The 26,242-nt window shown below is 43.0% G+C and overlaps 1 protein-coding gene across 1 annotated transcript; it reads left to right on the forward strand.

Moving 5' to 3' along the window:
- Positions 1-1,007: 1,007 nt before the first annotated feature.
- LOC122925096 (izumo sperm-egg fusion protein 1-like) lies at positions 1,008-7,295 on the forward strand. The gene is made up of 12 exons (XM_044276611.1): positions 1,008-1,152; positions 2,136-2,210; positions 2,339-2,422; positions 2,696-2,716; positions 4,229-4,243; positions 4,331-4,414; positions 4,615-4,662; positions 4,982-5,056; positions 5,231-5,331; positions 6,264-6,405; positions 6,763-6,940; positions 7,235-7,295. Exons 1-12 carry the CDS (start codon positions 1,008-1,010, stop codon positions 7,293-7,295), a joined length of 1,029 nt encoding a protein of 342 aa, XP_044132546.1.
- The last annotated feature ends 18,947 nt before the right edge of the window (positions 7,296-26,242 follow it).

The following is a 26,242-nucleotide window of genomic DNA, read 5'->3' on the forward strand; positions in this document are numbered from 1 at the left end:
CCCATTCAAGGGTCTCTATGGTAGACGATTGCATGCCCACGTACCTAATACTGTGTGACACCTGAAAACCCTATAATAGTGAGAGGACACGACCACTGGCTCCCTGCACTTAATACGGACAGAGTCAGGGTCACTTAGAATCAAGCCAGCAAGGAAACACAAATAAAGGAAAAAGACTTATCTGAGGAAACAGCAGCAGCCTCCAGCAGTGAACACCTCATCCAGGAAGTAGTATAAACCGCAAAGTGAGGCAGTATGGGAGGGAATATAAAGGGAGACAATTAGTCTAAATAGGTGACACCTGGGAGAAGGAAAGGAGATGACAAAGTGAAACCAAAACAAAGAATGTCATGCAAAAGGTAGAGAAGAACGTCTGCCAGACCTTCTCACAGAACTGGCGGTGACAGCGGGGAGTACTGAGCCTTCACCACTTCCCGGTCCTCTGGTACTAATTAGTGCTTCCATAATGGAAGCACTCATTAGTATTCATCCCATAAGACGCAAAGACATTTTCCCCCCACTTTTGGGGAGAAAAAAAAGTGTCTTATGGGGCTAAAAATACGGTATATTTTAAAAAAAAGTTTTTTAAAGTGAACATACTTTACTTCTAACATCTGATGTTCAAGAGCCTAATTTGCATAATGAATGTGATGATGCCACAATTAAATTTTCCACCAATCCAATAGCTTATGTGGTTCAGAGCCTAATTAGCATATTACATTTTCAACCAATCCAATTGCTTGTTTCAGAGCCTCATTTGCATATTCTGATGATGTCATAAAGACATTGTCTCTTAACCGGCGCCTGATGCTGTAATCGGTGCAGTGCTGTTGTCTTCTCAGTGGGACATAGTTCTGCTCTCTTGCGTCCTTAGTGATTATTTGCTACAGGAAGCGATTTTACTAAAGATGTCTGGTTCTATCCAGACCATGTGGCTTCTACTGCTCGTAACATCTGTCTTCATCGGACTGTCTCTCTGTTGCATACCATGCGACTCCAGAGGGAAAATGGCTATGGAAGAATTCAACACCTTCATCAAAAGCCAAGTCGATGACATTGACTCAATAGAAGCTTATGTCAACATCAAGCGGTTTGCCAAAATCGCAGAAAAAAGGGTTCTGGACTACCTTGAGGATGAAGTCGGCATACTGGGTAATTATATTATTACTATTATCTCTATTTTATGTAATCTACTAGCTGAAGGACCCGGCTTCGCTCGGGTATATTTAATCTATTTCATTTAATGTTTCTGTGTGTCGTTAAAAGATATCAACACTATCCACTATAACAGTGACATCTACATCCCCCCCGCCCCCAAAACAGTGACCTCCACATCCCCCACCCCTTAACACTAACCCCTCCCCACAGTGCTCTGTCCCTTAAAATTGGACCTCCACAGCAGCCCACCCCCTTAACTTTGACCTTTACGGCAGCCTTCCCCTTTAACAGTGACTTTCACAGCATACCACCCCCTTGACAGTGACCTCCACGCCACCCCCTGTCAGCTCAGTGGCGGGGTGGCGTGGCCTAACAAGATCAGGGCGTGGCTTAGTGTGGTCTCGGGCAGGGTTTTAAGGTGGACACATTGCGGCAGGAGGTGTGCCTGGGCTCCTTCCTGCTAGAGTGACACCCCTCTGGGCACCTTACTAGCTCATTTGCATACCAAATAAACTGGATTTTCAGAGGATAAAAACATCTATTGCTGGAACAAAAGCACATCTTGAAATAAGGTGCTAAGTGCTATTAGGCCATGGCTTCAATAGCAATTATCCTTGTGACAGATTTCCTTTAAAGCTCTCCTACAGCAGTGAAGATAAATGGCTGGGTTGTTATGGAAACCTGGAGTAAAATTATGTATGTGGAGGCTGGAGGACCTGCTAGCTTCTATTGACTGATAAGGGTCATGTGACCAAACGTCTATTGGCTAATGCATTTTTTGGGATTATCTCAGGAACGGTACGTGATAGAGAGCTGAGACCTGGTCTAAAACCTTCCCTGACACCTGATGTACCTGTGTGCCAAATTTCGCGAGTGTAAATGCGACGGTGCGGATTCCTTTAGCGGACATACACACACACACATACACTGATCTTAATATATTAGATAGATAGATAATTATTGTATTTTCCTTCCAGATAAATATGCTATATCCGAAATTGCGTCTGAATATAAAAAATCTGTGGACGTCATCCTGGATATAGATTTTAAGGGTAAGTACAATATTTTATGCGTAGGTGGAAATTCTACTTCTCTTATTAATAGGAATTAGTGTGTTGGGGGCTCAGACTGAGAGATTAGGGGATCGGACTCTCATTCTTCTCCTCTTTATATATCTTAGAGGTCCAGCTTCTTCACATCATTGGACTCCATTTCCAGCGACTCAAAGAAAAGGTCAAGGTTATCGTCCAGGACTCAAACCACCGTAAGTGGAATCTTCTTCTGTCTACCATTGTACTTATCTTCTACGTGTCTGGTAGGTTGTCAGAGAGGATGTTTTCTGCTCGTTTTCCTTTCCCTACAGCCTAGTGACAGGAGGGAGCGATTGGAATAAAATGTTCTATACTGCGAATTGCTATGTGTGCAGTTTTCTCTTGTATTATTGCAGTGTTATAGATGGAGCCCTCATATACAGGGGATTTCTGTTCTCTATTGTTTTCTATTAGTAATTCTGCTTTTCTTCATTTCTCACTTTTAGGGAGGTGTCCAAATAAACAAGGTGAGTTCTTCTATAGTATAGTATAGATATAACACGTGCTATAATATGACATATACCGTATTATCCGGCGTATAAAACTGCTTTCTAACACTAGAAATTATTTTCAAAAGTCAGGGGTCGTCTTATATGCCGGGTATACTCAGATACAATGGAATATTCTAACCCCCAGGAGTTCCCATGGTGACGGGACGCTTGCCTGGGGGTTAAAATATACAGGGCCCCGCAGCTCACAGGAGTACATTTATAAACTGTAATCTGTAACTTTAACTTTAAATCAGCGCTCATCTCTTTACTAGGGTACCTTACTCTCAGCTCTAGTAACAGGCAGTGCAGGCGGCGCTTACTCACCAACGTCCCACTAGGCGGTGTAGGCGCGTGACGTCAGTGAGTAAGTGCCACCCGCACTGCCTGTTACCGGAGCTGAGAGTAAGTTACCCTAGTAAAGAGATGAGCACTGATTTAAAGTTAAAGTTACGGATTACAGTTTATAAATGTATACTCCTCTGAGCGTCGGGGAGGGGGATCTGTGTATGGCACTGTTTAGGGGGGGATCTGTGGATGGCACTGTTATGGGGAGGGGGATCTGTGGATGGCACTGTTATGGGGAGCAGGATCTGTGGCTGGCACTGTTTAGGGGGATCTGTGGATGGCACTGTTTAGGGGGATCTGTGGATGGCACTGTTATGGGGAGGGGGATCTGTGGATGACACTGTTATAGGGAGGGGGATCTGTGGATGGCACTGTTTAGGGGGATCTGTGGATGGCACTGTTTAGGGGGATCTGTGGATGACACTGTTATGGGGAGGGGGATCTGTGGATGACACTGTTATAGGGAGGGGATCTGTGGATGACACATATAGCAGAAGATGCTATATAGTGTAATCCATAGATCCCCCCCCCCATAGCAGTGTCATCCACTGATCCCCCTCCCCATAACAATGCCATCCACAGATCCCCCTCCCCATAACAGTGCCATCCACAGATCCCCCTCCCCATAACAGTGCCATCCACAGATCCTAGTCAGTTCCCTGGACTGGAGAAGGTCATCTTGAAGACAGGGAGGGCTGGACATTCAGGGGTAGTCTTATATGGCAAGTATAGCCCAAACCCTATATTTTAAATGGAAAAGTTGGGGGTCGTCTTATACGCCGGAAAGTACGGTAAATGCAACACACACAGGCTTCTTGGAGTAATAGTAATGTAGACCCAAACTAGAGATCCCCACAGCCACCAGTCAGATCACTGCTGTTATCTCCTACCCTGTACTGGACATATGAAAGCCGGCACCTGATTGGCTGCCAGGGATGTTTGCACTAGGAGCTGCTGCGCTCTATAGAGGCCCGGAACGTTCTAGGGCGGCTCAGAGATTTCTGTCAATGGAAATCTAGAAAACAAAGTGACGAACACAGAGGCACTGACATCATGTAATAATAAGGAGACCCAGAGATGAGAGGTTTCTGAGTCTGACAACGAGGACGGTCAGTAATGTCTTCTTTCTTCTCCATTCCTCAGGTGCAGACAGCTGTGGTAAGTACATTTTATACCAGATTCAGCTTCTTGTCATTATTATTATCTATAAGATTGGAAGGTTATAACACAAGTGCATTTCCCCAGGATTAATGGTGCAAACCTACACCAACTGTAAGACCTGCTCCGAGGAGAAGGTTGTCTGCGCCGGGGGTCCTCCAAAAAATCAAGGTACAGTGTAAGATTTCTATCATAGGCCAGAAGAACTAGAATTACACTATATAATGCATGCCAATGGACCTTTCCCACCAGTGTGTGTAAACTATGTGTAAACTGTGGGTACTGTGCCTATTATACAGAGGTGAGCAGCACTACATAAGCACTTTACACAGCACTCGCTGACTATTATATGATGTCTCCTCTTTTCACAGACTACTTGGAGAGATGCAGCTGCCTGTGCACCTCCAACAGATGTTTTGGTAAAGTAGAAGTTTATATTCTTACATCTACATTCATATAGTACATTAGTAAATATATAGGACCCCAAATCCTCACCGTACGATAAATATACCAGTCACTGGTATACACCAGACTTCCCAAAGCAGGAGGATATTTAAATAATATGATTCAGTCCATAAGCAGGCTAGAAGGGTGCTTTGTGGCAGCCTGTACAGTATACTGTCCATGTGCAGGTGACAGAGGGGTGATAGATACCAGCACATGATTATCATATTTATTCTAATATTATAAGTGTCTTTAATGCTCGGCTCACATTTCATTTCTTTCTTCTTTTCTCAGATCTGAAAACTGGACGGTCCTGCTCTCCATGTAAAGATCACAAGTCTCACCTGGCAGAGACTGTAAACTGTGGAGGTGAGGAGATGGCAGAATATAACCAGTTACTATCAGTCTCCTCTATGATGCCCATATTTCCTATTAGGTCTTATAGAAGGAGACGTGTTATTGAGACAACCCCTAAATGTAGGACAGAATATCTACACAATTACTTCTATTTAAAAAAAAAAAAAAATCAGTTTTTTTTTCTAGAGATAAATATAAAAATCCCAGAATATGAAGAACTAATTCTGGACTGTACTTTTGAATGGTACGCGAGGCTGGAGGAGACCTATAACAACGTGTTCACCCTGGTAAGTGCAATGCAGATTTCCAAGAAAATAAGGGTAAAATTGGGGGATTGTTCAGTTTAGCAGGGGCGTAGCTATAGGGGGTGCAGAGGTAGCAGTCGCTACCGGGCCCAGGAGCCTGAGGGGCCCAAAGACCCTTGTGCCACATTAGAAGACACTGGTATTATGGAAAGTGCATGCTGGTCAAGTAACACCTCTGGCTGCAGGGAAGGGGTTAGGTCAAGAATTTGTCATGAGGGGGGTTGGGGGGTGGTGCCATTTTAATTTTTAAATGTTTGCCTCCCTGGTCACAAAGCACTGAGGGAAGGGGGGCCCAAGCTGAAATCTTGCACCAGGGCCCATGAGCCTTTAGCTACGCCCCTGCAGTTTAGGTTATACCTATCACGATGCACATGGTATTTGAGCTGCAGGCAGTAAAACTTGTGTTTTATACATTTAAATTCCTGCTCATTCTGGACTTTGAAGTCCAGGAGGTGGTCCTATCAGTGATTGACAGACTTCCCTGTGTATACGCAGATAGCTGTCAATCACTGGACTTCAAAGCCCAAAATGAGCAAATTAAATGAATAAAACAAAAGTTTTACTGAATCTTTTCTCACAAAACTATATATCAATCTTCTCAGCTCATCCTGCTCTATAACATGCTGCCTGTAGCTCAGACATGTTCAATGTGATAAGTTCCCTTTAAGGCAGCGCTTCTCAAACTTATTCCTTTCATTACCCAAAACCACTTAGCAGAAAGTCCTTTCACCCAATATCATCACCCGGCTGCTCAATATGGTCTAAAATCAGACTTTCTGTCATGTCAGCAAATTATCATCAGTAATTTTATAGATCTTTTGTCTTAATGATATGACTATGATAAATTACAAATATTATATTATAAATAGTTGTGATATCTGAGGCTCTAATAATTCTCCATATTTTTTCTATAGCATCGTGAACACAATCCCAAAATCACCCGGGAGCCCTATCTAGTGATCAAGGGCGTACAGATGGGGGACTCCGGACGGTACACGTGTACCACCATCCTGGACTCTGAGGTGCCAGTGAGTAAGATCACCTATAACGTGGCAGGTAAGGACATATCATTACTGGCACTATGCTGGGTGGTAATTCTTAGATACACGGGATTCATAACTACTTGTGGGTGATAATTAGTGAGAAAGGATCTAGTTCTGAAAGTCTGAATTGTCACCTATAATGTGGGGTTATTTTACATTAGTATTTGTAAGGAAAAACCTATAATGGAAAGATTTGAGCCATATTTTGAAGCCACTCTTGGTTTTGACAGTGCTTCTGGGCCTCCATGATGCAGACGATTCTGATATTCTGACATATATTCCATGTTATTTCATGTATAAGATACACTACAATGTCATTATCGTTCTCTTCATGGAATTAACTATTAATGTAATTGTTTTCTTCATTTAGTTATCAGCGGATCGGAACAGGCGACAAAAACATACCATCCTCGCCCTACACTTCCTGATGTGCTTGACATCACAGCGCCTGAGCCGCCACTTCTAGAGGAGCTACGGGACAACAATGCTTCCCTCATAGCAGTATCTGTGGCCGGCTCCGTCACCATCATGCTGATCGCTGGCATATGGTAGGTAGCATTTATAAGATACTCTGTGGAACAGGCGCATTATTTCAGATACATAATACACATTACACAGTGTAAACTTAGTCCAGGCCGTCACTAGATGCTCCAGATTTATCACAATACTGAACGCTTCATGATAAATTTGGCGCATATTACAAGGCCAGACATGTTATAATGTCAGTGGCCTGATAAGCAGCTAATGTAAGAAAAAACATTGGAGGATCTGTGCACACATTTCACTCAGAGCTGACATGTAAGTAGCAAATATCAAATAACTGATAGATTTACTTTTTTCAGCATCTGCATGTTCTGGAGGAAAATGAAATCTAGAGAGCCTCTGGAAAAAGAGCCAGTGTGAAGGCGAACCGTCGAGCACCATCCTGTACTGCCGCCTGCCAGGAAAAAAAAAACCTGAAAATTTTAACCCTTCCCCAAAAACTAAAAAACTTTACAAAAAACTTCCCTTCCCCATTTCTCCCTTCCCTTTCTCTCCCTTATCCCCTTCCATAAAAAATACAATAAAAAAAATGTTTCCCAAAAAATAAAAAATTATCTTCCCTTCCCCTTTTCTTCCCTCCCCTTTTTCCCTTAAAAAAATAAAAATATACAAAAAATCTTGACTGCAGCCTTTCATTTCCCATTCCTTACCTGCCTATATATCACATATGAACTACAAAGACTATGGCCTCTTTCCCACGGGCGTGTGCGCCCCGTGGCCGTGCTGCGGCCCGCAAAATATGGGCCGCCATGCAGGAGCACGGTCCGTGGGGCAGCCGCAGCAGATCGCGGACCCATTCACTTGAATGGGTCCGCGATCCTGCCGTTCCGCAAAAAGATAGTACATGTTCTATCTTTTTGCGAAACGGAAGTACGGGTGATGAGGAATTCCCACGGAAGGGCACCCGTGTATTGCGGATCCACAAATGTGGTCCGCAATACGGCATTGGGGCGCACACGCCCGTGGGAAAGAGGCCTTTATCAGAGTTAGACCAGGAGGATGGAGTCTCTTCTTGTTATTCTTGACACCAGAGCCAGTTTCGAGATCTTTAGTCATATAACTTATGGTTTGACTGAGCAGAAACATGTCTTTATTAGAAAACCTTCCTAAATCTAGATGACTAACTTCAAGCTCCTGGGCTCCAATGTAAAATACTTAACAGGGCCATGAACTATCATGTGTGGTGTACAGCCAGGGCCGGTGCAAGGATTTTTGCCAACACAAGCGAAGCTACATTTTGGCGCCCCCCCCTCGCAGCTCACCTGCGAAGGGGGGCGCCCACCTCAGGTCAGACCAGCAATCAGACCCCCAATGTTAATCAGACCTCAGATCAGACCCCCATGTCAGCCATCAGCGACCCATGTCAGCCATCAGCGACCCATGTCAGCCATCAGCGACCCATGTCAGCCATCAGCGACCCATGTCAGCCATCAGCGACCCATGTCAGCCATTAGCGACCCATGTCAGCCATCAGCGACCCATGTCAGCCATCAGCGACCCATGTCAGCCATCAGCGACCCATGTCAGCCATCAGCGACCCATGTCAGGCATGTAGGGGTGCACACAGACGTATGCAGGCGTACAGGCATGTAGGGGTGCACACAGACGTATGCAGGCGTACAGGCATGTAGGGGTGCACACAGACGTATGCAGGGGTACAGGCATGTAGGGGTGCACACAGACGTATGCAGGCGTACAGGCATGTAGGGGTGCACACAGGCGTATGCAGGGGTACAGGCATGTAGGGGTGCACACAGACGTATGCAGGCGTACAGGCATGTAGGGGTGCACACAGACGTATGCAGGCGTACAGGCATGTAGGGGTGCACACAGACATATGCAGGCGTACAGGCATGTAGGGGTGCACACAGACGTATGCAGGGGTACAGGCATGTAGGGGTGCACACAGACGTATGCAGGGGTACAGGCATGTAGGGGTGCACACAGACGTATGCAGGGGTACAGGCATGTAGGGGTGCACACAGACGTATGCAGGGGTACAGGCATGTAGGGGTGCACACAGACGTATGCAGGGGTACAGGCATGTAGGGGTGCACACAGACGTATGCAGGGGTACAGGCATGTAGGGGTGCACACAGATGTATACAGGGGTACAGGCATGTAGGGGTCACCCACACAGGCACAGGTTACTGACATGTATTCGGTATGGGCACAGAGAGATCCAGGGGTGCGCACACTTTGGGGTGCAGGACATATAAAGAGGCTGATAGTTATCTCTATTTCCAGCAGTGGCAGGACAGTTAAAGTACGGGCTGCACATAGCGCCCTGTGCGGGGCCACTTACCCAGTGCCAGGTGCAAAAGGGGCAACAGCAGGGCGCTGAGCCAGGGGCAGCTCATCACTCCCATGCCGACCCCGGTGCCTCCATCTGCTTCACACGCCTGAGTGCAAATCGGGCATTCCCGGAGCCCTGCGATGCATGAGCCTGAGCTCGGCGGCTCCTTCCTCACTGCCTGCAGCAGCCACAGCCTGGCAATCTATCATTCATCTGTGACTGTCTGTGATCGTCTAGCTCTGCCTGGAGTGCCTGCCTAGCTGCTGCTGCTGCTATGTTGCACTTGCCCTGACTACGGGTCCGGCCGGGCGGCCCAACACAGCCGCACTCGCACTGTCGCACACAGGCTGGGGGGGGGGGGGGGGTTGATGTTGCCCTGAGACTAGAGTCCCTGACTACTTGACGAGTGCCGCGGCCGCCGCGCGGGGCGGGCGCGGCAGGTTCAAATAAGTAAGTCAAGTCAGTCATATAAAAAAAAAAATAAAAAAAAAAGATTCATCCATTCTTCCGCCCTGCGCAGGGCGCGCCCTAAGGCGGCCGCTTGGTCTGCCTTATGGTAGCGCCGGCCCTGTGTACAGCACTGCTCTACTCATATGGGACATGTGGACCTTTTGGATCCTCAAATTAAAGGGCCTAGGGTGTGACCTTTGCTGGGGGAAAAAGATGGAGCCCCCCACCTTCTGTCTAACCATTCAGATTGGCTGACATAACTGTATGAACCATGCTCCGCTCCTGGGCCCATTACCCTCCCATCCAAGTTTTTGGCAGGAGCATTTAGAGCTCTTTAACATAAGCAGATGCCATGCGAGTAATCCACTGCTTGAAAGAGAGCCAAGCCCCGCTCCGGACAGCAGAGACACGGAGTATTAACATGATTGATAATACTCTGTGCCTCGGTTCTTCATAAATCCAGCGCCGTTCACAAGATTCGCTGCGCCTGCGCACTTCATTCTCCATTATGGGCAGAGGCACAAGAGCATTTAATGCGCATGTGCCGACCCGTACATCTAGCCGGCTTTGTGCCTCTGCCCATAATGGGGAATAAAGTGCGCAGGCACAGCGAATCTTGTGAACGGTGCTGGATTTCTGAAGAACTTAGGGTGGGCCAGAGGGGTGAAAGGGGAGGGGTTTCATATGAAAAGCGACGAGGAACCTGGGCACCGGCCGCTTGAACGCCACCCCTGGGCACCTTCAGAACCGAATTAACATATTGAATAAAAGTGTTTTTTAGCGAAAATAAGCTACGGACAGCTATACGGTAAGTAGCATTCCAATATGGGGACTATAATGCAGGTCATGGTGTTAGTATTCTATAATGGTCAGTTTAGGTGAAAGACTCAGTTTAACATCTGGCAGGCAAACTCTTTCAGCTCTGCTACATCTGTACTCTCTCATCTCTGCTACCTTGGCTGGGTTAAGTAGGAACCTTTTCCTCTTCTGCTGGAACTTAGCTGTCTGTAGTCTGTCTCTTACTTTATCTTGAGCTGTATCTTTATCTTTAATCCTAGGAACTTCTTCCTGGCTTCAAGCTCACTTAGCTTGGCTGTAGGAAATGCAAGCCCAGGAGGGGACATGCAACCACATAGATCTCACAGGCAGGGCCTGCGGGCCGACACACAGCCTTCCCTTTACAGGGGATGCTCTCAACTGACTACTAACTCCTCCCTCTCTAGAGAGGGCTGGAATGGACAGAAGGCTCCATCCCAGAGAAACCAGCTCTGCACAGATTGCCTCCACCTGCTGGTGAACCAGGCACATTAATTGTTAACAGTAGTTTATAAGGCACAGGTTGGCGACTGTCTCATGGGATTATAAATCATATGAATGTACCATAACATTACTTACACATCTTCAACTCTATAAATAAGTAATAAAACACGTGGACACAAATATTTTTGGTGGAATAAATTAGGCCACGGCCAGCTTTATTAAAGATTAGCTTAATCCAAAATTAAACTGTATCAATATATACCAATAACTTCATAAACAATAATTAGACCAGCCATAAGCTCGGCCTAAACTTCAGACTTAACTCGTCCGCTCACCATTACAGTGAGCGACTTTACACCCTCCTTCTAATAAAGCAGCCGTGACAATGAAAACAAACTTTCAACAGGGAAGGGCGGGCGGGGGCAGCACCTCCTCCAGATGCTGTTGAAATGACAGCCTAACACTGACCGCTACCGCAACTATATAGCCCTAACTATGGGGGGCCTTGAAACTGTCCCACCAATGACCCACTGTTGCTGGGCATCTCAGGCCACTCTGCCCAGCAACACTACTTCATAGGTCACTTACTGACCCAATGATTGACATCTGCCCCAGACCCCCAGTAACCAGCTATTTTTAGCTCACCTAACACACTTTTAGGCGGGAAATTTTCCCGCCACAAACTAATACAAGCTAATGGGATGATTATAATCCCATGCGGATCCCTCTATATAATTTCGGGATCCATACATGGGATTATAAATCATATGAATGTACCATAACATTACTTACACATCTTCAACTCTATAAATAAGTAATAAAACACGTGGACACAAATATTTTTGGTGGAATAAATTAGGCCACGGCCAGCTTTATTAAAGATTAGCTTAATCCAAAATTAAACTGTATCAATATATACCAATAACTTCATAAACAATAATTAGACCAGCCATAAGCTCGGCCTAAACTTCAGACTTAACTCGTCCGCTCACCATTACAGTGAGCGACTTTACACCCACCGGACCATGCCGGCTAACAAGGCGGCGTGGGCCCCACCCCACCCATAACTATCTCAATTATAGCTTGCATGTCCAAATTGAAAATGTCCAAACCAATCTGTGACAAATGAATCTTGTCCGAAAAATAAAGGCCGGGCAAACCACCTTCAAGGTCCACGTGCCAAAATGAAAACCCCCAAATCAATGGCATAAAACGAGCCATAATTCTATTCAAACGTATCCTCATCTTATCTAAATATTTAAAATTAGGACAGGATAACCAAAGTAAACGTGGAATCATTTCCGAAAAAACTAAACGTGCATCAGGGAACAATCGCCTTGCCCTTACCATTGTACGTTTCATACAGAAAGCCAATTCAATGGTGCCAAATTTGCCCACATCATTTGCCCCTGCATGAAAAATTATTATATCAGGATCAGGGTATAAATCACACATTTCCAACATTACATCCATCAAACCTTCCCAACGAAGACCCCTGACCCCATTCCAGTATATTCGAACCGTATCTGTGGACCAAGAGAGGTTGTCACCGTACGATCTTTCTACAGCTCTGCGATGGGCCCAGTGTACGAAAGAATGGCCGATAATCCATACGGTGAGACCTGTAAAAACTATAATATAAAGAAACATTAGAACACAGGAACATCAGGACGCACATACATTTTAAAACAATTAGACGACCATCTTCCAATCCGCTTAATCACTGACGCACTCAAACCCGACCGAGCCACCGCCGTGGCGGCTCCAATCCGGAAAGAATGCGACGTAATCCGGACACCATCTAAACCCAATTCCTTTAAACATTTCCTTAGCACGGATCTAAATTGATATTGTGTTAAAGGAGAAGTATTCGCATGCACAAAGAAAGCAGTACCACCCCCTGGTCTGCGAAGCCAATACTGAGAAATCATACTCACCGGACAAATACCACCCGACCCAACTCTGTTCACTCGGATCCAGGTACCCTTACCTGATTGATCCATCTTTGACGTCGGAAGGAAAAACAAAACATAATTAACATGAACATGGACATGCTTCAAGGCCAATCCCAAACCTGCCTCACAATTTCTTGGAAACAACTCACTAATTCTAAAAGCACCAAAAAACATGCAACAAAACGCAGTGGAAAACAGCAACTCTTCAAAACTATCAAAACAAACTAAAGAAGTAGCCTGACATAATGATAATAACAGTGTGGGAGAAATAGGACATCTATTGTCAGGAGAACAATTACCACGTTTGTAACCCTTCAACATCTGCTTAATCAGGAAGTAATCTAATAAAGAAGGAGAACCTAAAACCCGAAGAAAAAATGAAACACCTGACAAAATCCTTAAAACAGTAGAGTAAGCCAGACCCTCCCTAAACAATGCCACACAGAATGCTAATGCAGCAACCTCGCCACTACCATGAGAAGACCAACCTCTATCAGCTGTAAAACAACACCACCTAAGCCATGAACGGCTATAATCCGACCATGTCGCCGGAGCCACAGAAGACTGTAAGTAAGACATACCTAGGACCAAATCAGATTCCACAGGTAGGCAGGGCACGATTCCCCTTTCAGATCGGCCCCTTCCGTCAACTGCCGGAATGTCTGAAACTGAAAACGGGAAAGCGAATCAGCAATTGAATTATCTATCCCAGGGATATGGCGAGCTTTCAACCAAATATTCAATTTTAAACAGAGAAGCACCAGATGACGTAACAATTTAACTACTAACGGACATTTTGATGATAAACAATTAACTGCAAATAAAACACCCTTATTGTCAGTATGCAAAATAATTCTCTTATTGGAAAAACAACTCCCCCATAAAACTAGCGAAACCACCACAGGAAACAGTTCTAACAAAACAATATTCTTAGTCACTCCATTCAAAATCCAAGCAGGATGCCATTCTGCCGCACACCAATGTCCGTTCCAATATGCACCAAAACCGCAAGATCCAGCAGCATCCGTAAACAAATCCAAAGAAGAAGCTAAAACAAAATCTTCCTGCCAATATGACCTGCCATTATATAGCTGAAAGAACTCCAACCAAATCATAAAATCTTCCTTAACCTCCTTAGATAGACTAACATGAAAACCAGGGTTCCTCACACCAGAAATCTTTGCAGACAATTGCCGACAAAACACCCGGCCCATTGGCATAATCCTACTGGCAAAAGCTAACATACCCAAGACCGACTGAATCTCTTTCACCTTAGCTGTACGCTTACTTAGCAATGAAGATAAAGCCATACAGATTTTTGACACTTTCTGTGGAGGAAGACAAAATTCGCCCTTCACAGAATCTATGACAATCCCCAAATATTCCAAACAATTAGTAGGGTACACCGTCTTATCCTCAGCTAACGGAACACCAAACTCAGAACAAACTGCAAAAAAGGATTCCAAACTTTCAGAGCATGCTGAAGAATCCGCTGGACCAATGAACAAGAAATCGTCCAAATAGTGCGTCACTGCACCACGCATACACCTGACTGCTACTACCCATTCAATAAACTAGGAAAAAACTTCAAAATAGAAACAAGACAAGGAACAACCCATTGGAATACATTTATCAAAATAAAATAAACCCTGAAATTGAAAACCAAGTGAGTTAAAACAAGAAGGATGTACAGGTAGCAGGCGAAAAGCGGACTGAACGTCCGCCTTTCCCATCAAAGCACCTTCGCCAAAATTACGTATCAGATCAATTGCTGAATCAAATGTGGCATACTTGACCGAACACAATGCTTTATCAATTTCATCATTCAAGGATGCACCATAAGGAAAGGATAAATGATGAATTAAACGAAAAGCATTGGGTTCCTTCTTCGGAACAACTCCCAATGGAGAAAGACGAAAATTAGCGAAAGGCGGAGAGGAAAAAGGACCAGCGATCCTGCCTAACTCCAGTTCCTTTGCCAATTTATCCCTCACAACCACAGGAAATTGATCAACCGAAGACAAATTATTAACCCATTCACAACCAACGCCAGAAAACGATGGCAACTGAAAACCCAAAGCAAAACCGTCAAGTAGCAGTTCCGCCATCTTGCAATTTGGGTAACGCTCTAACCAGGGACGCATGGTCACCAGCTTTACTGGTGTCCATGCTTTTTGCAATAAACTCTTTTGTGGATGGCATGGTAGGCATGTTAGCTCTTTTATAACAGCGAACCATCGGGTGACTGCCCCCGCAAAAGGCACATTCATGGCGATATTTACATGACGCAGGCCACCTACACTGTGCTTCATTAAACGCAAAGCAGGTGCCCTTTTTTAACAATTGAGACTGCGGCGCAGCAGAGGCTGGCTGCTGTTTAGGAGCAGAATAAGATGAACGCTGTGGCAACAATAAATTAAGCCACAGCCCAACATCCTTTGTGCCCCACCGCATGCTAGGATAAACGGACAGCCTCTGTCTGAAATTTTCATCATACACAAACCAACCTATCCCCCCAAAATTCTTATACGCCTCTAAAACATTATCTAAATGCTGAAAAAGCCCTGAACATTTTGCCGGGAATTTCTCACCCATCACGCTGCAAAAGATACAATATGCCTGCAACCAATTATTAAAAGTACGAGGGATCGGGCGCCTCCTATCTTCTTCAGACTTATCCTCCCTTTTATCTAATTTAGCAACAAAATCTTTTGAAGCAGGCAACAGCGACAAAATGTCCACAAATTCATTTCTCCATATCTTTTCTTTAACCGACATGGAGAGATGAAAGCCTAAAGGCGAAATATCACATGGTAACATTTCTTTATAACATGACTCTGACACTCCTCCACGTTTAGCCACCGCTGGAAGAGGGAGAGAGTCATCACTATCATAACCCCCTCCCGTCCCCCGACCGCTAAAACGCCAAGCATCAGAAAAATCGCCTGCCGTACCAGCCGGTTCAGGAGCAGGGGGGGGAAGAGGAGCAATACTCTGCAAAGAAGAAAGTACAGAAGACAAGGACGCAATAACGGTGCCCAGATCCCTGGGGAACTCACCACCCGCTGACGTAGCACTCCGGACACCAGAAGAAGATGCGGATGCCTCTTGTCTCTGCGTCACGCTTTCCAAGCACACACCGTCCCGCTGCTCAACACCGGAGCGGAGCGGCAGGGACTGGTGCTGCACAGGCTGTGGCTCCATTCTGCGTCGTCTACGTCCAAGTTGCCGCGAAGAATGTGCAGGGGGCTCAAGCGATGCTCTTCTCACAGCAAGACCTTCCTGGGAACCAAAATGCTGCAGGGCAGAAGCGGAACCAAAAAGCTGCTCCTAGTTTCCTGGGGACGCAGATTCAGGACGGACCTCAGCCTGTGATGTCATCCCCAAGCGGCCACTTCCGGTTTCCTCTACAGCAGCACTCCGTCTATCCGATCTTCTCCTTTCCGGGACAGACCTGCAGGGGGAGGGAGAGAAACGGGTGCGCTGCCTCTTCTCTCTTCTTGAAGAGCGCAGCGCAGGCACCACAGGGAGACCTTCGGGTACGTCAGCCGCAGACACCGCCGGGACATCGCCAGGATCGCACACCACCGCCGGAACAGCCACCGATGCAGACCAGTCAGCTAAGCAGGATTCCAGCCAGGACGCCGTCACTCCATCTTCCGCACGCCTCCGCAGCTCAGCCACGAACTCCTCCATCAGGTATGCAGGCAGGCAGCACCTCCTCCAGATGCTGTTGAAATGACAGCCTAACACTGACCGCTACCGCAACTATATAGCCCTAACTATGGGGGGCCTTGAAACTGTCCCACCAATGACCCACTGTTGCTGGGCATCTCAGGCCACTCTGCCCAGCAACACTACTTCATAGGTCACTTACTGACCCAATGATTGACATCTGCCCCAGACCCCCAGTAACCAGCTATTTTTAGCTCACCTAACACACTTTTAGGCGGGAAATTTTCCCGCCACAAACTAATACAAGCTAATGGGATGATTATAATCCCATGCGGATCCCTCTATATAATTTCGGGATCCATACATTCTGACAGTTTTCAGCACTTTTTCCTGTTTCTTTCTTTACTTTGGCGCATTCGCTAGGATGTCGGCGTCCTTGTGGTTGGAGATTCATCCCTCTCTCATGGTGCTATCAGTTGTATTATTTGACTCTATACCTCATGTTAGTGATGACAAGAATCGTCTCGAAAGATCTTGGAAACGATTCTTCTTGTGGTTTGTGTAATGTACGTGATGCGGTTGCTGATATATTAGGTGACCCCCCCCCCCCACACACATTTATCGTATTTTTAATTGAAAAAAGAGAAGCTCCGGCACCAAGCGTGGACGTAGAGAAAGTTCCCAATCTTTATTCAGCAATTTTCATATACAGCAAACAGTGGCACAGGCTCCCACTTAATCCCAGGCAATCAACGCGTTTCGGACGGTAACGTCCTTAGTCATGATCCAGGTGTCCTGCATGGTGGTCACTGAAATAGTGTCCAGTTTCCGCTATCCCGCCCCCAAGAGGAGTTCTGGGGAGGCGGGTTAGGCGCCAATACAATCAGAACCATGCAGGGCACCTGTGCAAACATTTCTCCCGTGATACAAAAACATATAAAAATTTCTTTTAGACATACCAAACAGTTAAACAATTTAAAATCATATGGTTATACTATTTAAATATATCAGAGATATTGGTCCAGAAGTGGTAGAAAAGACATATATGTATAGTATTGTTTATGGAATAAATTTGAGACACATATCTGACCATTTATGGATGTATATAGATATATGAATAAATAAATATCCCCAACAAACATAAGATGCGAGGGAACAAATATATGTATATAAAGAGTGGAACAAATTACCTAGGAATATGTAAATATATAAATATATAAGGATGACAGCAGAGACTAAGCAAACGAAATATGAGCAGACCCACTAATATAATCAGATGGAATTGTCAGTATATATATACATATATTTCATTGGGTGGTTGTTCAAATCCATCCACTTTATCCCTATCAAAGTAGCCATGGTTTTAAAATAAGTTATATTCACATATATACACTTGGGAAACGCTTGGTGTGAATTCATGTCCTAGTCTGCGCATATTCGGCAGTCAAAGGGTCATGACCAGCATGAAGTTAATTAGTAAGTAACGTTGCCTCGTGGTGTTTCCTACTTCATGTTGTATGAAGATGTCCTTTTCACAAGATCCTCTTAGTATTCCTAAAGAGAGTATATTGTCACTATAATCCAAGTTTTTAAATAGGAACGGATGGAATAAACAAGACAGTTATATGAAATCTGATCTCCTTATTGGAGTTAGACATAATCTAGTTTATTCTCATAGAGTCTTGTCCACTTATTTTTCGTACTCAGTTAGTTTTTAATTTTTAATTTTGATTTAATTTTTCTGTTGGCAACTTATTTTGTTTCCCTGGTATACTGATTTCATTTTCACATTTTCCGAAAATCTTCCTAATAATCAATATTTTTTATTGTTATTATTAATTTATATTATTCATTTAGCTATTTATGGTATGGATATTCTATTCCTAATTACCCATAGTTCTGGCCGATAATATTTTTTATTTCTTGATTTTTTAATTTTATAATTTTTTTTATAAATATATGAATCCAATCAGATGTATTTGCTTATATATCCACCCCATTGGTATCTAAGTTGGAACGTCATTAGACATGTGGATGTAATCTGCCACAGGTATCTATCTGTGACAGAGTACATCCACACCCAATACCCGTAATCACAACCACAAAGGGATCAGACAGTGTATAATATAGAACCATTATATCGCGCTGTCCCCACATTGTGGCCTCACACTCCGTAGATAAAGAGAAAGGAAAACCATATGTTTAAAAAGGAAAAATTATTTCCAATGGCCATGTAAAACGTTTGTCTAATTGGCAAAATATAAAACAGGAAAAATAATAAAATAATATATGGCTTCTCTGTATGTTACCTTTAATAAAGGTACATTAGTTCTTTTTTAAGGTTCATGCCCTGTGGGTATCTTGTTTTTAATCTCCAGATCCAGTATGCTTCCCGCAAAAGGGTCTTTTGTTTGATATTACCTCCCCTTTTAGGAAGTGTGATGCGTTCAAATGCAAAGGTGGAAAATGTGGCTATATTGCGGTCATGAATGTTTATAAAGTGACTGGCCGCATTGGAGATCCCTGTTATGGAGGGGTTGGCGATATAATTTAAGTGCTCTCGTAATCTGTCCTTGAATTTTCTAATGGTACATCCTACATACATAAGATCACATGCAGTGCATGTGATAATATATATGACACCACTCGTATTACAATTTATGTAACTCCTGATGGGAAATGTTTCCGAGTGTGTGGAATTATGAAATTCCTTAGTGATTTTGGCAACCTTACATGTCTTACATCTCTGGCTGCCACACACAGAAAATCCTATGTATTTGAGCCAGGTAGGTTGATTTTTGTTTGTCATTTCTGTTGGAGTAAACATTGAGGGAGATAATGTTTTACCCAAAGTGTTGGGTCTCTTAGAGACAACACGGCAGCCGTCTCCAAGTACCCCTCTCAGGATATCATCCTCATATAGGATAGGTAAGCATTTTTGAATGGTTTTCTTGATCATATTAAATTGTCTACTGTAGGTTAAAACTATAGTGGGTATATATTCCTGCTTTTCATCTCTATATTTACTGGCATTAATATTTTTGTTCTTATTTTTATTTTTATTTTTATTTATATTATTGCCATCTGCAGTACTACAGCAACTACCATTCTCTTTACTTTTTGACTGGCATTGTATATTCGGCACCAAACCAAGTAGTCTAGATCTATTTTTGTTGTTAGCTATTTTTATGCCCCTAGAAAGCATCCACTTTGGGTATCCTCTAGACATAAGGCGTGTCCATATATTACCACACTCCTTGTCAAAGGCTTCACTGGTACTGGAATTTCTTTTGGCTCTTATAAATTCCCCCACAGGAATACTTTTAATCGTATGTGATGGGTGGTGGCTATTAGCTTTCAGGATGGTATTGCCGGAGATCTCCTTGCGGTAGGTCTCCGTCAGCACCACCCGGCCTGGAATCCCAGTTAACCTCAAATCCAAGAAGTTAATTGTTTGGGGATGTTGTACACACGTAAACTTCAAATTATATGTGTTCCCATTAACATAGTTGACAAAGTCTGGTATGGCAGACACATCGCCCCCCCAGATGAGGAGTAAATCATCGATGTATCTGCCATACCAGACCAATTTCCCAGAAAAGGGATTGTCAACAGAAAAAATATATCTTTCTTCCCAGAAGGCCATAGATAAATTTGCCAGGGAGGGGGAAAATTTTGCCCCCATGGAAACACCTGATACCTGAACATAAAATATATCATTAAATACGAAATAATTGTGTGTAAGGAGGTAGGAAGTAATTTCCAGAACATAGTCTATAAATAGATCAGAAAAGCCACTGTATCTATGTAAAACATATTCCAATGCCAGGAGGGCAAATGTGTGAGGAATGGAGGGGTACAGGGCTACAACGTCTAGTGTTATCCATGTATACTGGTCTGACCATATACAGTCATACATGTATCTGAGGACATCAGTTGTATCTTTGATGTACCCCGGTAATCTTTTCACTAGAGGCTGTAGGACTGAGTCCAGCCATTCACTCAATTTTTCAGTTAAGGAGCCAATGCCCGAGACAATAGGTCTCATTGGGGGGGGATTGACTCCTTTGTGGATCTTTGGAAGGGCATTGATTATAGGGGTGACAGGAAAATTAACATTTAAGAAATCATACTGTCTCTGATTAATATGACCCCTCTCTAGTCCCTTATTTAAGATGAGGATCAAATCCTTTTTATATATGTTAAGGGGGTTGTGTTTCAAACATTTGTAGGTGGTGGTGTCCGACAAGACCTCCAACATTTGTGCATAATAACACGTCTTGTCCAGCACCACCACTGAGCCCCCTTTATCCGCCATCTTAAAAATAAGGTTTTTGTTGTCCTCCAATTGTTTCAAAGCAGATTTTTGTGTCACACTAAGATTATGTTCTCTGACCTTGGGGATCGAATCATGTATTTTTAGTAATTCTTTTTCCACAACCTCCTGAAAGACATCCATGCTATTTGTGCGAAATTTGGTAGGATAATATTTTTTGTTAGATACTACAAACTCGTGTTGGATGTTTTCAGTGCGATGTTGTTCATTATCCAATTGGAGGCCCGCAAGGCAGAATAGAGACTGTTGTTCTTTAAATGTTAGATTATTATAAATATTATCATTATTACTATTATGTGTCTCCATTTCTTTTTCATTTTCTATTTGCGGGTCTTCAAGTGGAAGAGAGGATTCCAGAAAACATCTTCTTAATGTGAGGTTTCTGACAAATCTATTCACCTGCATTATGGTAAAGAAGGGATCAAAATCTGTGCAGGGCACAAAATTTAAACCCAAAGACAATACATTCTTCTGATCATTAGTCAATATGTAACTAGACAAATTAACCACATCCAAAGTCACAGAATAGCTATCACCTTTAGGAATTATTTGTTTTTTAGACGAGTGGACATCTGATGCGGCCTTTTTGTGTTTGCGGCCCCCCCTTCTTCTGGGTCGTTTTTTGAAAGTTCAGGTTTATCTTTATCCTTTCTGTTTTTCTGATAATATGAGAGTTTCATTTGATGAGAGTCTCGGATTCTGTTTTCACCTTCCTCCTCCCCCATTGATTCGCAGGATTCTGATGTCTCCACCTCTGAATTACTGAAACTCACTCTGCGGGTTGCATTCTGTTTGATCAATCCTTGTTTGTTTTTATATTTCTTGTTGTTGTTATATTTCTTTTTGAGAATAGACTTCGGAGTACTGTGTGGGTTATCCCTCCTCCCCCATTCATATACTTGATTGTTATTGTAATCATATGTGTCCCTTTGGAACTTTCGATGTTTCATTTCCATGATGTCATTTTCCATTTGGTTAATGTGGGACATGATATCTTCCTCTCTTTTGGAGAAGTCTTCTGAGGATTTGTATTTGTCCAAAGTACTCCTACAGTCATCAATTTTTGTATGGATGTTATCCAGTCTATCCCCTTCATATTCGATAATCAGCGACAAGAGTTTTATTGAGCAGTCACTAAGTATTTCATTCCAACTGCAGACAAATGTGTCTGAAAAAATGGTGGTTGGTACCTTTTTGATTCTCAGGCCTCTTGGTATCATTTGTCTCTCCACATATTTCGTCAGGGTCATGTGGTCCCACCATATTTTTATTTCGTGAGTTAAGAGTCTCTCAAGTTCGTATAATTGAGATTTCAAATTCGGCTCTTCACTTAGGGTGGGTTCACCTGTTGTAAAAACCTTTTCCGCTTTAGATTTGCGGTCTGTACATGCTGAGAAAGCCATTTTATACTGGGAAAAGTAAGAGCCAGTGTTCACACTGTAGCGGTTTAGCTAAGATGGGATATATAACGTCCGTCTATATAAGATGTTATCCTCCGGACTTAGGTGAGCACAGGCACTTGTACGTAGTATATGCAAAGGAAGGAAAGCCAGCTCACCTCACATGTCCAATGTAGCTGTGCACGGGGTGGACCCAAGTCAGTCCGTGTAGTAGATTCAATTGAAAAAAGAGAAGCTCCGGCACCAAGCGTGGACGTAGAGAAAGTTCCCAATCTTTATTCAGCAATTTTCATATACAGCAAACAGTGGCACAGGCTCCCACTTAATCCCAGGCAATCAACGCGTTTCGGACGGTAACGTCCTTAGTCATGATCCAGGTGTCCTGCATGGTGGTCACTGAAATAGTGTCCAGTTTCCGCTATCCCGCCCCCAAGAGGAGTTCTGGGGAGGCGGGTTAGGCGCCAATACAATCAGAACCATGCAGGGCACCTGTGCAAACATTTCTCCCGTGATACAAAAACATATAAAAATTTCTTTTAGACATACCAAACAGTTAAACAGAGACAAACAGTTAAACGGAGACCTACCGCAAGGAGATCTCCGGCAATACCATCCTGAAAGCTAATAGCCACCACCCATCACATACGATTAAAAGTATTCCTGTGGGGGAATTTATAAGAGCCAAAAGAAATTCCAGTACCAGTGAAGCCTTTGACAAGGAGTGTGGTAATATATGGACACGCCTTATGTCTAGAGGATACCCAAAGTGGATGCTTTCTAGGGGCATAAAAATAGCTAACAACAAAAATAGATCTAGACTACTTGGTTTGGTGCCGAATATACAATGCCAGTCAAAAAGTAAAGAGAATGGTAGTTGCTGTAGTACTGCAGATGGCAATAATATAAATAAAAATAAAAATAAAAATAAGAACAAAAATATTAATGCCAGTAAATATAGAGATGAAAAGCAGGAATATATACCCACTATAGTTTTAACCTACAGTAGACAATTTAATATGATCAAGAAAACCATTCAAAAATGCTTACCTATCCTATATGAGGATGATATCCTGAGAGGGGTACTTGGAGACGGCTGCCGTGTTGTCTCTAAGAGACCCAACACTTTGGGTAAAACATTATCTCCCTCAATGTTTACTCCAACAGAAATGACAAACAAAAATCAACCTACCTGGCTCAAATACATAGGATTTTCTGTGTGTGGCAGCCAGAGATGTAAGACATGTAAGGTTGCCAAAATCACTAAGGAATTTCATAATTCCACACACTCGGAAACATTTCCCATCAGGAGTTACATAAATTGTAATACGAGTGGTGTCATATATATTATCACATGCACTGCATGTGATCTTATGTATGTAGGATGTACCATTAGAAAATTCAAGGACAGATTACGAGAGCACTTAAATTATATCGCCAACCCCTCCATAACAGGGATCTCCAATGCGGCCAGTCACTTTATAAACATTCATGACCGCAATATAGCCACATTTTCCACCTTTGCATTTGAACGCATCACACTTCCTAAAAGGGGAGGTAATATCAAACAAAAGACCCTTTTGCGGGAAGCATACTGGATCTGGAGATTAAAAACAAGATACCCACAGGGCATGAACCTTAAAAAAGAACTAATGTACCTTTATTAAAGGTAACATACAGAGAAGCCATATATTATTTTATTATTTTTCCTGTTTTATATTTTGCCAATTAGACAAACGTTTTACATGGCCATTGGAAATAATTTTTCCTTTTTAAACATATGGTTTTCCTTTCTCTTTATCTACGGAGTGTGAGGCCACAATGTGGGGACAGCGCTATATAATGGTTCTATATTATACACTGTCTGATCCCTTTGTGGTTGTGATTACGGGTATTGGGTGTGGATGTACTCTGTCACAGATAGATACCTGTGGCAGATTACATCCACATGTCTAATGACGTTCCAACTTAGATACCAATGGGGTGGATATATAAGCAAATACATCTGATTGGATTCATATATTTTAAAAAAAATTATAAAATTAAAAAATCAAGAAATAAAAAATATTATCGGCCAGAACTATGGGTAATTAGGAATAGAATATCCATACCATAAATAGCTAAATGAATAATATAAATTAATAATAACAATAAAAAATATTGATTATTAGGAAGATTTTCGGAAAATGTGAAAATGAAATCAGTATACCAGGGAAACAAAATAAGTTGCCAACAGAAAAATTAAATCAAAATTAAAAATTAAAAACTAACTGAGTACGAAAAATAAGTGGACAAGACTCTATGAGAATAAACTAGATTATGTCTAACTCCAATAAGGAGATCAGATTTCATATAACTGTCTTGTTTATTCCATCCGTTCCTATTTAAAAACTTGGATTATAGTGACAATATACTCTCTTTAGGAATACTAAGAGGATCTTGTGAAAAGGACATCTTCATACAACATGAAGTAGGAAACACCACGAGGCAACGTTACTTACTAATTAACTTCATGCTGGTCATGACCCTTTGACTGCCGAATATGCGCAGACTAGGACATGAATTCACACCAAGCGTTTCCCAAGTGTATATATGTGAATATAACTTATTTTAAAACCATGGCTACTTTGATAGGGATAAAGTGGATGGATTTGAACAACCACCCAATGAAATATATGTATATATATACTGACAATTCCATCTGATTATATTAGTGGGTCTGCTCATATTTCGTTTGCTTAGTCTCTGCTGTCATCCTTATATATTTATATATTTACATATTCCTAGGTAATTTGTTCCACTCTTTATATACATATATTTGTTCCCTCGCATCTTATGTTTGTTGGGGATATTTATTTATTCATATATCTATATACATCCATAAATGGTCAGATATGTGTCTCAAATTTATTCCATAAACAATACTATACATATATGTCTTTTCTACCACTTCTGGACCAATATCTCTGATATATTTAAATAGTATAACCATATGATTTTAAATTGTTTAACTGTTTGGTATGTCTAAAAGAAATTTTTATATGTTTTTGTATCACGGGAGAAATGTTTGCACAGGTGCCCTGCATGGTTCTGATTGTATTGGCGCCTAACCCGCCTCCCCAGAACTCCTCTTGGGGGCGGGATAGCGGAAACTGGACACTATTTCAGTGACCACCATGCAGGACACCTGGATCATGACTAAGGACGTTACCGTCCGAAACGCGTTGATTGCCTGGGATTAAGTGGGAGCCTGTGCCACTGTTTGCTGTATATGAAAATTGCTGAATAAAGATTGGGAACTTTCTCTACGTCCACGCTTGGTGCCGGAGCTTCTCTTTTTTCAATTGAATCTACTACACGGACTGACTTGGGTCCGCCCCGTGCACAGCTACATTGGACATGTGAGGTGAGCTGGCTTTCCTTCCTTTGCATATACATCGTATTTTTAACACTGACACACTTTATATTCCCCTCACCCTCCACAAAGTAGATTAGACACTATTCCTCAAGATGACCACCTCGAGAGCCTGTAGGTATGCCTAACAGACTGCCGAAATGTCCCCCTATTACTTCACCTATCCTTTATTCACAATGGATGGCTGACACGAAACTACGACTCCCAGCACGTAGAGCCACAGGTTGCTAATGTAATTTTTTATTTTTACCCACAATGCACTTCAAGGGCCACACCCCAGCGCCTTACTTGGCGCTGTGAAACCACGTGTACTTCCTCCGCGAGAATAGTATTATACTGTGTTTAACACTTTCCCCGCGTCGCCCTATGTTATCGCACCTCACTGCCATTTTGTGTTTCTTCAAGGAACCAATCAGAGCTCAGCCTGAACTGAAACGCAGGCTCTGATTGGCTGCCACAGACAATGACACCCTTTTGTTGATAATGGAGTCCACTAGTCATAAGCGTGAATAGGATTTTTTAT

The sequence above is a fragment of the Bufo gargarizans genome, chromosome 1 (genome assembly GCF_014858855.1).
Source record: "Bufo gargarizans isolate SCDJY-AF-19 chromosome 1, ASM1485885v1, whole genome shotgun sequence".
NCBI classification, from domain to species: Eukaryota; Metazoa; Chordata; class Amphibia; order Anura; family Bufonidae; genus Bufo; species Bufo gargarizans.

Coding starts and splice junctions, on each gene's coding strand:
- LOC122925096 (XM_044276611.1), top strand. CDS start 1,008: ATGGCTATGGAAGAATTCAACACCTTCATCAAAAGCCAAGTCGATGAC. Junction 2,211..2,338: donor CCTGGATATAGATTTTAAGG/GTAAGTACAATA, acceptor TATATATCTTAG/AGGTCCAGCTTCTTCACATC. Junction 4,415..4,614: donor GGGTCCTCCAAAAAATCAAG/GTACAGTGTAAG, acceptor CTCTTTTCACAG/ACTACTTGGAGAGATGCAGC.